Source organism: Brassica oleracea, chromosome C6, assembly GCF_000695525.1.
Source record: "Brassica oleracea var. oleracea cultivar TO1000 chromosome C6, BOL, whole genome shotgun sequence".
In the NCBI taxonomy this organism is placed as follows: domain Eukaryota; kingdom Viridiplantae; phylum Streptophyta; class Magnoliopsida; order Brassicales; family Brassicaceae; genus Brassica; species Brassica oleracea.
The window spans coordinates 2,593,595-2,604,923 of NC_027753.1; the positions used below are offsets into that span (position 1 = coordinate 2,593,595).

At 35.2% G+C, this 11,329-nt stretch overlaps 2 protein-coding genes across 3 annotated transcripts; one reads left to right on the forward strand and one right to left on the reverse strand.

Moving 5' to 3' along the window:
- Positions 1–775: 775 nt before the first annotated feature.
- Positions 776–1,735, reverse strand: LOC106297215. Its single transcript, XM_013733498.1, has 2 exons — positions 1,331–1,735; positions 776–1,288 (listed from the first exon to the last, which is right to left on the reverse strand). The coding sequence occupies exons 1-2, from the start codon at positions 1,733–1,735 to the stop codon at positions 776–778; spliced, it is 918 nt and encodes a 305-aa protein (XP_013588952.1).
- A 3,341-nt stretch (positions 1,736–5,076) lies between these two features.
- On the forward strand, positions 5,077–7,579 carry LOC106296815 (probable sugar phosphate/phosphate translocator At1g48230). Of its 2 annotated transcripts, XM_013733044.1 has the most exons (11): positions 5,077–5,233; positions 5,313–5,354; positions 5,428–5,577; positions 5,660–5,767; positions 5,886–5,917; positions 5,998–6,048; positions 6,135–6,196; positions 6,295–6,556; positions 6,631–6,896; positions 6,986–7,080; positions 7,153–7,579. In XM_013733044.1, the coding sequence occupies exons 3-11, from the start codon at positions 5,494–5,496 to the stop codon at positions 7,285–7,287; spliced, it is 1,095 nt and encodes a 364-aa protein (XP_013588498.1). In that variant the 5' UTR covers positions 5,077–5,233; positions 5,313–5,354; positions 5,428–5,493; the 3' UTR covers positions 7,288–7,579. The 2 variants fall into 2 exon arrangements, with proteins under 2 accessions (XP_013588498.1, XP_013588497.1); XM_013733043.1 differs by having other exon boundaries at positions 5,077–5,354.
- The last annotated feature ends 3,750 nt before the right edge of the window (positions 7,580–11,329 follow it).

Here is an 11,329-nt window from a genome sequence, read left to right on the forward strand (position 1 = left end):
CCCTTGAGAAAATCTCCTGGATTTTCAGTGAATGACCATGTGAGCTTTCTATGATTTTACGCATCATTGTAGTGCATGGGTGGCTGAGGCGATCATGCCATAATGTGAACTCTTCTGGGTTCTGTTTTACTACAAGATTTGATTTGATCTCATCGATATAAGTATGGTGTAGCCCTGAAGGAAGTTCTGGAAACTTTTCCAATATGTGTTTTCTGCCACATTTCTCAGAAGTTACATACATGTATTTCATTTCATCCTCAGTTGTAGACTGAGGATCATATCCGTGAAGATATATGTCTTTAAAACTCAACAAATTCCTTTTACAACTAGGAGAATATAGAGCATTATTTTCGGAAAATTTTGTTCCATTCGGCAACGTAAAGTTTGCTTTACCAGCTCCTTCAATCACGTCTGCAGGACCTGATATTGTATTGACGACAATTCTTGTCGGTTTTATATCAGAGAAATATATCTTTTGTCTTAGAAGTGTGCGTTGTTCCACTATCTGGTATACATATTTCTCGAATCCGTTTCTAGGATTTTGCTCCATTAGCATTTTGATCCATTTCTGAAAGTGTCATAAATATTAATAAAAGAAAACATAAAATTCATTCATATAACAATCATATAAGGAAACACACAATAATTATACATTAAGGTGACGTTAAACAATCATTATTTGTTTAAAATAGGAAATGTAATAATTATACATGACAATATTTAAAAACTATTCAATAGTCTTACTATAAGCATTTCGGCTCTCTTCAGGAGTAATTTAGTCCAGCTCATTTGCGAAGTCAGAGGCATCGAGGTACGATGTCCCTTTAAAGTTTTCAGTGAGGTTCAGTTCTTTAGATTTTCCTTTCGTGGACTCTTGATATAACTTACAGAGATGTGGAGGAGTATGACAGGTACGAGACCGATGTCCTTTACAGCCACATCTGTAACACACTGTCTCACGCTTCTGGGTGGTATTCTCTTGAGTTTCTTTACCCTTAGAAACTTGTCCGGATCTAACCCACTTGTTAGATCCCTTCCATTTGGGATTGTAAGTTTTTCCACGTTTGTTGTTGAAACGGCGACCATGACCTCGGTTGGTCTGGTTTTTCCTTTCCGAATTTTCTATCGCCGTAGCATTCACTTCAGGAAATGCTTTGGCTCCCGTAGGTCGGGAATTGTGGTTTTTGATCAGGAGCTCATTGTTCTTTTCAGCCAACATGAGCGCAACTATCAATTCAGAAACTCTCGTGTACCCGCATTTTCCGTAAATTTCGGGCAAGAAGTGAAGCTGTTTGTGGAAAGTATTGTATGTTTTATTCATCATTTATGCCTCAGAGACAGGGTTACCATAATACTTTAGGAGTGAAACTATCCCCAGGACAGCGGAATTGTAATCCTCAACCTTTTGAAAATCTTGGAACCTCAGATTTTTCCACTCTTCTAGAGCGTGAGGGAGGTTGACTTCTCTCTGGTTATCGAACCTTTCTTTTAAAGCTTGCCACAGTTCAGCTGAGTCTTCTACGCTTGCATAGTCGTGCGTTAGATTCTCATCTAAATGCTTCTTCAGGAAGATTATCGCTTCGGCTATATGCTCGGGCGGTGATTTGTTACCGATTCTTATTGTTTCGGTTATCTTTTTCATTACAAGGTAAGGTTTCTCATTTGTGATCCATTCGATGTAATTTTCGCCAGTTATTTTCAGAGCCGAGAACTGGAGTTTCTCGATGTTTGCCATTTGTATTTCTAACACACAAAATAATATATTTTATTAGAATTTCGTAATTTTAAAATGAACCATTTATATTACTAATACACGCAATTACAAGGAGAAACAACGCATAGAAAAGTAAACCGACATTAAGCGTAAATTCTTCAGGAGCAAATTCTCCAATAAAAAGACCGTACATAGAAGCAAAAATAAAAATTGCACATAAGACCAAAAATATGCGAATCATCTTTCTTGCAATGAAAAACCGGAATGAAGCGATTTAAAAATATTTGAGAGAAGATGAAATGTTTTGGAAGAAGTAAATGAGTGATGTATGAGTGTATTTATAGATTAAAAACACTGTTCATAGCCGTTTGAAAAGAGAAAAATTTTTGAAAATTTTTCTTTGTGACCGTTGGGATTAAATCGTATGAACCGAAAATCAATCTAAAAATACAGTAATAATCAGTCAATTAAATTCTGTAAATTTCATAATATTTGATATAGGTGACCAAACATTTATATAATAACCATAATATAATAAAAAAACAAATATCAATCATATTATGGTGATATAAAAATTATAACATTAAATAAATTATGTGGCGGCACAACCAAGCCAATAATTATAGTGTAATTAGCAAAAGGTTTATTAACGAGGCGACATACCGCCCGCATTAATAAAGATAAATAATAATAATTAAAACAGCCACTATAAAATTATTAATAATAATATAGGCGGTATACCGGCCATTATTGCAGCGTAAATATGATACATATAAATAATATAGGCGGTATACCGGCCATTATAGCTGAGTAAATATGATAAATATAAATTTTACTGAATCGCAGAGTGATCGTGCTGATAACGTGTTATAAAATAACTTATAATTTTATAGTATCGGAAAATTTAAATAAGGGCAAAATTTTATACCTGCAGGAAGAAGATAACACTGATAATGAAAGAGAATGTGTTATAAGAGGAAGAAGGAATGGTGTGTTTACAATTGATCGAAACGATCGTTTATATAGAAATGAAAAAGTAAAGTTATTGTGCATGCATAGTGACGGTGGGCTCCACATGTTTAACGTTCGCACATAATGTCAATGTTTTCGGTGCAGCAAACATTGACATCTTCGTTCCATCACGTTTATAACAATGATTACATAATTTACTCTAATATATTCTAAGGGGTACTTTGGACGGTTCAAATCCCGTTTCCGGAGTGGATTAACTTCGTTGACTTTGAGGAAATTCAAGGTCTATTTTTTTATCAACCAAAGCTTTTATAAATTATAGAAGTTTAAGACGAGGGCATGATGAATTTTTATTACAGAAAGCAGATTTTGTCGCAAGATCTGCTGGTCCATTAAGCTTCTTTGGAGTGAAAGTGAAGAAAAAACAGAAAGAAAAGCGTGATGATAAGGTTTCGATATCCGAAAGAACTCCGTGAAGATCCTTCGGTTTTGAGATCGAAACTATGGCTCCAATGAGCACAAGGGAGTCTGAACGAATCTAGATGTTGGTGTAGCCAAGATGAATGGCATGGGAGAGTGATGCTTGTACCGCTAAGCCTTCTGCAAGAAGGGCCGAAGCGACATGCAATTGCGATTGGAAGCCTTCAAAGGGAGGTTTGTCGTGATTTGTGAAGATCCATCCAAGCCATGCACGTTTTGTTGCCTAATTAGATAATTAGGGACTATAATGTCTCATTGTACGGTGCTTCTGATTTCTTGATCGGTTTGTGTTGCACTGGATGAGTTGATAGATATAACCCATAAATATGGTTTGAAGGTCTTGATCGATGAAGGTTCATATGGAATATTGTTTTACGATTTTCTCAAAGGCGTTAAGGCAGCTGCCATCAAGAAACTTGACTCTAGTAAGCAGCCAGATCAAGAATTTCTTTCCGAGTTATATACTATACTATAAAGCACGTCATTATTGCTTTTCTTTATCCTATTGTTAAATTGCAGCATAAAAGGTGAAACTTACTTTGGGTATAACTTAGAAGACTAGTTTTCTCTGTTGAGATTAGAATCAATGTAGCGAAAAAAACAAGTTCTGATTTACCCTTTTCTTTGAAATGCAAAAGCTCAAGCAATAGTTGTTGTCCTCATTCTTCATGACAATTGGTTCTGGTTTTGTATTTGTTATAAGATGGATGATCAGCTACTCTTTGTGCAATATGAGGCAAATTTTAGACCAAACATGAGCATTGTATTTGTGGTGATGCACTTCAAACTCTCTTCACTCTGTCCCACCGACTCCACATTATTGATAAAAGATAATCCTAATCACTCTGCTTCTCTACTTCATGATGATTAGTCAAAAGTGTAGTCATTTTTTTTTTGTATGTGTAAATTTCTGGGAATATTAGGTTCTTATTCCTACATATAACCTTTATACAATAAACTCTTCAATCAAGTCCCCACTTTTGAAGAGCTATGTATGTATGTCTCTACTCTCTGGATGTAGTTTCCGAGTGGCAAGACAAAAAAAAAACAAATCTTGTTTGTTTATCGTTAACTTATATGATATCACAGATCATACGAATAAGATGCTACCAAATACAAAATTTGATGCCCCCTTAGTAACAATTTTATGGTGTTAATTCATCATTTTCCTAATTAGAAAATTAGGGAAACACGATTATCGTAAGCAGATTTGGGCAAAAAAAAAACGAATCCAATAAAATGAACCGAATCATATCCGAAGTTAAATATCCGAACGAGTTCAAAACTTCGGTATTTAGAGAACCGAAGATCCGAATCAAAATATTTTGGGTATCCGAATATATTTGAATCAAATTTATATACTTAAATATATTAGTTATTTTTAGATCTAATATCCAAAATATATAAGATATTTTGAAGTTGTCCAAAATACTTGAAAATATATATATAAATAGTTAAAAGTAAATATCTAGAATGGTTAAATAATATTCAAAATACCAAAAATACTTAAAATAATTTATTAATTCTCCATCCAAATATTCAAGCTAAACAAATTTTATGTTAAGTTTATGTATTTTGATCTGTACCCGAATCTGAAACGAATCCGCAAATATTCAAACGGAAACTGAACCTAAACCTAAATAAATACCCGAATTGAATAAAATATTTAAGCCGAGAAATCTGAAATCTAAATAAACCGAGACTGATTCCGAAAGGATACTAAAATGACTACTCCTAATTCGTAAAGTATCAAATGTCCATGATATTATGGGGCCCATTCACCCCCAAATATTTCATAACGAAATGAAATGAAGGATTCATCTCCACCGTTATTTGGTTAAATCTATTTAATTCTTGTTATTAATTAACTCGGTAAAATATAGTATTATTATTAGTTGTAAATCTCTCCTCTTGTTGCCAAGAGATATATGCAAACAGTAGCTTCTCTCCTCCACCTCTGACAAACTTCTACGTCCCTTCCCTTCCGTTCCCTTCAATTAATAATAAATCTTCTTCTTCACTGATTCGCCGTCTCCCTTCAATCACTCACTCTCTTCGCAATCCTCGGTAAAATATATTATTATTAATTTCATCGCTCTCCTGATCTTTGGCTGATGTTAAACTAGATTCGCGCTTGTGTTCCAAGGCCGAGATTCGCATTTTCTCGGCTTCTCATATCGAGGTATTGCTACGAATCTCCTCGGATCTGATTGCGTTTTAGTGAGATGGTGCTTTATACTCTTTTTTTTTTTTTTTTTTTTTTAGTATTGAACAACTGTATTGAGTGACTGTCGCACTCACAAGTAGCAGACGGCGATTTAGAGAAGATGGTAAACAAGACGCTTTTGCTAACATACAGCTACTTACTCATCTACATTCTACTCTCTTCTGGAGTCATTCTCTACAACAAGGTCATCTCTGAAACTATATAATTTGAGAGATTTGGATTGTCTTTTCATTCTGAGACTTGACTATGGATTTGATTTTTGGCAGTGGGTTCTATCTCCCAAATACTTCAACTTCCCCCTTCCTATAACATTGACTATGATCCACATGGGCTTTTCTGGGCTTGTCGCCTTCCTTCTTATTCGAGTTTTCAAGGTATTATTATTCTTATCTCTTAGTACAGCATGAGGGCATGTGTTATATATATGTTTTTAGTATGCGGAAGCGGAATCCTCAAGTAATAAAGTACCCTTCTTCCTCTTGTATAATGTAGGTTGTCTCTCCTGTTAAAATGACATTCGAAATGTAAGCCCCTTTTTTACTCCATTTCTTATGTAGTTTCCCTCTTTTTTTTTTTTTTTTTAACATAATTTCTTGGATTCCAGATACGTAACCTGTGTGGTACCTATAAGCGCATTCTTTGCGTCCAGCCTTTGGTAAGTCTTTTCTTCCATATACAGCGGGGCGTAGTAGGTTTATAGATGCCATTGCTTGTCATACCTGCTGTCTCCCTTTTTCACAGGTTTGGCAATACTGCATATTTGCACATTTCAGTTGCCTTCATTCAGATGCTCAAAGCACTAAGTATACACACACACACACTCAACTCCCTTTGGCTCAAAATCTACATTTGTATAACCATGTTGCAAAGCTTTTTTTAAAACGTGCATGTTTTATGACAGTGCCGGTAGCAACATTTATCATGGCCGTTGTTTGTGGAACTGACAAAGCAAGGTGTGACGTCTTCTTGAACATGCTGCTGGTCAGTGTTGGAGTTGTGGTTTCCTCCTATGGGGAAATTAATTTCAACATTATCGGGACGGTCTACCAGGTCACGGGCATCTTTGCTGAAGCACTTAGACTGGTGCTAACTCAAGTTCTTCTTCAGAAAAAGGGCCTGACATTAAACCCTGTCACCAGCTTATACTATATAGCCCCCTGCAGGTAATACTTACTGTGACCTGATTTGGCCTCCACTGTACATTAAACATCTAATCTTCTTCTTGCATTTTGTGCAGCTTTGTTTTCCTGTCCTTGCCTTGGTATGTACTGGAGAAACCCAGCATAGAAGTGTCGCAGATACAATTCAACTTCTGGATCTTTTTCTCAAACGCTCTATGCGCACTTGCCTTAAACTTCTCCATATTCTTAGTAATCGGAAGAACAGGAGCAGTAACCATCAGGGTTGCTGGCGTTCTCAAAGACTGGATCCTCATAGCCCTCTCCACTGTCATATTCCCTGAGTCCACAATCACTGGTCTCAACATTATCGGATACGCAATAGGTTTGTTACTTCCTTTTCGTTACAAATTGGACAAGGCTATTATTATTAAGTTCTCATGTGCATTGTTTCATTTCTTTTTAATGATGCAGCACTCTGTGGGGTTGTAATGTACAATTACATAAAAATTAAAGATGTGAAAGCGGCTCAACCAATCACTGATAGCCTCCCAGATCGAATCACCAAGGTATAGCCAGTTAATCTGTCTCCTCCTCATAAGCATCACCTATCACTATTTACTCATAATGACTGTGAGCAGGATTGGAAGGCGAAGAGCTCGTCGGATGGAGAGAGCCCCAGAGGAATAGAGCTTATTGATGAGGAAGCTCCTTTGATAACGTCGCGCTTGTCGCATATCGGGCGGACTCAGCTTGGAACCCACACTGCCGTCTGAGCAACGTACAGATGGGAATGAGGCCAGTATGTTGTGTCTTTCTTTTGGAACCCAATCTTTTTTTCTTAATAGAATTTATGTCGGTTATTATTACTTAACAATATTTAGTTCTTATGAAAAAACGAAACGCAATTGCCAAAATTATTTGTAGGGTCTCCGAGTTGAGAGTTATAAATGTTTTTCACCAGACACATTAGCTCGGGACCCGCTTGGTCTTTATGATACAGACAGTTCTGACTTCTGAGCGTGTGCAGTTGATCCCTGTTTAGATTTGTTTTTCTTTTCTTCTTTTTATATCAGTTTGTATACTATTCACGTCTTAAAGAGATAACTACTGGAAAAGAAACACTGATGAGTGTTATCTAAACACTGATGAGTGTTATCTAGAGATCATAGCACCACAGACTCTAGTGTTACATGCTTGTTTATGTAACCTACCTGCTTAGAGCATTCAATAGTCTCGTCCATCCTTTTCATCGACAAGTTATTGGTTTGACATTGCTTTATATTAAGGACAAATAAAACAAGTCATACTCCACTAGAAGCTTATTGGCACATCAAGCTCAATTAGAAGCTGAAATTAACAGTAATTACTACTGAAACACTTCAAATGATTATTAGTCCATAGTGGACGCTCAACTGTCGTACTTTGACGGTGTAGATTTTTAGAAGAATAGGGTTGTGGTTGATACTTTTGGTCTCCAGCAGGAGTCATTTCGTGAGAGTGGGGGACTTGGCCTCAACCGTCTAGGGGCCTGAAACAAGGTCCTTGTGCAAAAGCTCATTTGGTTATACTCTTAACTTCATATGGTTCGTTATGGCTATTGTGGGTGACCATCTTATAGGTTCTCAAAAGTTTTGTGCTCTCCAACCTATGCAAGATAGTAGTTGGATATGGAAACACTTCTGCAAGCTTAGAATTATGGCAAGACCATTTGTGTGTGTCTGAGGTGAGTTTGGGTATGACGGCTAGTTTTTGGCATCGCTGTTGGACAACTCTTGGTCCCCTTATTGAGATCACTGATCAGGATAGTCGTAAAGTCTCTGGCTTGGCTTATTCGATGGTAATGGGGAAGCATTTGTTAAAGGTCGGTGGTGGTAAGTACCTCCATGATTTTCTTTTCCAAATCTTACTTCTTTACAATTCTAGTTATCCAGAGTTCCCTTTGTTTAAGGTAACAAGGCATGAAATCCAAAGCAAGAAAGCAATGTGGAAGATGTATGAGCAATATCCTCATGTCATTTTTGATGACTTTACAAGCCTGGTATTTCTGTACAGCCGATTCTCTTCCTTCTTTAGATAAAATTTGAAAAAGAGTTGATTTCCACTGTTTTACATGTTGATATTTTGGCAGATGGGTAAAAGAGTTGGGAACATTTAAAACACACACGTTCCTGGTTCCAAAACTGGATGCAAGACGTAGGTTACGAATGGTGACCAAGGAATGACGAGGAACGATGCATTACCTAACGTTCCTAAAAAAAATCACCATTCACAATGAATAATTTTTTTCTCTCATTCTCTTTCATTCCTTTTTCTGTAAAGAAATAAAGAACAAAGTCATTCTTTCTAAAATTTGAGAAAGAACACTAGTTCCTTTTCATTCCTGCTATTTTATTCCTCTACATTTCTTTCCTATTTATTCTTCTTGTTTCCAGAATCACCAGTCAGAATTCCATTAACTTTAGAAAGTTACCGATTTGGGATACATGATTAGGAAACAAAGCCAGCAGGAACAAACATGTCCTCTGGAGCCAAAAGCCAACAAAATTCAAGAATTCTTTGGAACCAAACATAAGCTATAAACACTAAAGGATGAAAGCATAGACTGTTGGAACCTAGAATCAATTTAACAAGAAGCCCAAGCAAACAGATCCACCCAGGAATATTGTAGTCTACTCCCTAGATTTTTTTGTTTTGTATATATATTTATATTTAAACTAAGGCATGCAGAAAAAATGCAGATAGAATGCAGATTATTTAAATACAGATGAGACTGCATTTTTTGTCCATTCATAATTTTAGTAGCAAAACCAAAAAAAAAGAAAAAAAAATAAATTGACCTGCATGCAGATAGATATTTTTTTTTGAACAACTGAAAGGGTTCACTAATTAAAGAAAGGGCTTTAAAAGTTCAAAGGGTTCATACAAAGACAAGCCTTAGCCAAAGAGTCTGCAGGCCCGTTTAGGGTTCTTGAGATAAATGAAAACAAAACAGAAAGAAACTTAGACGAAATCATCGAATAAACATCCGATAAAATACCGTAGAGCTCTATCGATAGGAGATTCGAGTTGATGGCTGTGATCAGCCCTTGGGAATCTGAGCGGAGCCAGATACGTTTGTAGTGGTGGGCAGAGGCATGCAAGAGGGCTTCCCTTATCGCCAAGGCCTCAGCCATAAGAGGAGACGAAACGACGGTTTGCAGGAAGGAACCTCTGGATATTTCGGTTGAGTCGGGGGTTGGAGAAGATCCAGGCGAGCCCGGTGACTTTATGGTCTTTGTTCCAAGCTGCACCTGTGTGGCAGATGATAGTATCGATCGTCGGCGTCGGGGCCAAGCGAGGCGTCGCTTTGTTATGAGTTGGCTTGGGTATGATCGCTTGAGCAAATTCCCATTCCTTGCACGACACAATTTCTTTGTTAACTAATTGTTGTTGTGACAGGGTCTTGGATTCGAAGATCAATTTGTTACGGCTCAGCCATAGGCCCCGGCAGATAGATCGAGGGGAAGATGTTGGAGGTGATACCCACTGGCAGTAGGTTGAGTCGCCGGCGAGAGGTCTGGAGTTCCTCTTGAAAGGAGGTGCATTGAGATGAGTTGAAGCTGGCTGTCCAAGGAGAGAGCTCCCAAACTTCGATAGCAGATTGATATTTGGTTATAAATAATTGTTCTGCATGTATAAGAGAAGAAGGAGCTGGCGTAACAGATTACAGATCTTCAATCATGTGCTTTCACTTTCTTTTTCTATATTCTTTCTCTTAAACTAAAATTTTCTTAAAAATATATTCTATTGAAATTCTTTAAACTGATCTATTCTTTTTTTTTTTGATGACCAACTGATCTATTCTTTAAATATCATATTCTATAATATCTTCATAGACAATTATATATATATATATATAATTTACATATTATGATTTTTGTGTATTATTTATTTGGCTGTTAGTTTTATATAATATAAAATATATAACTTTACTAAATAATCACATATAATATTCGGAAAACTATAAAAACATAATTTTTATATTTTATTTAATTTTAATTGTTGATAATATGTAACATAAATACAATAATTAATACTCTCTCTGTTTCAATATAGATGATGTTAACTTTAACTTTATTGGAAACTGTTCAACCAGTTAAATTTTACAGTCTCTTTTATAATTGGTTAACTGATTTTAAAATTCTATTTTAAAATATTTTTTTAGAGAAATGTAATTTTCTTAATTTTTGTGCACTACTAAAAAAACATCAAGTATTATGAAACAGAAGGAGTAGTAAGGAGTAGTTGTGAACAAAAGTTAAATGTCATATTATAATATTTTTTAATTATAAACCAGTTAATGAATTCATGCATGTTATTGATAACTCGTATATTGATTGCAAATATTTACAATTTTAGATAGTTATTTAAGTTTTATTTAATATCTTTAGATAATGAAATATGGAATAAAAATTTACATTTGTTTTGTATAGGCTTGTTTAGACTTATTCAATTATATTTATCTTTTATAAAATTTTAGCTTATATTTAGTTAATATATTTATATTTTTTATAATTTTGTTTCAGTATGTAGTTATAGATATTATTTTCTTATCATGTTAAAATATATGACCAGTAAAAATTATGTATAATTTTTTCAAAAAGTAATTAATATTTTTATATAAATAAATTTAGTGAATTCATGCACAATGAAAAATATCAAACATATTTTATGTTCTTACATATTATCATTGTTCCATAATGATAGATTTTTTGAAAGCACATTAAAACAATATAATAAATATAATTATAAAAAGTAATATATATTTAGTTTGTA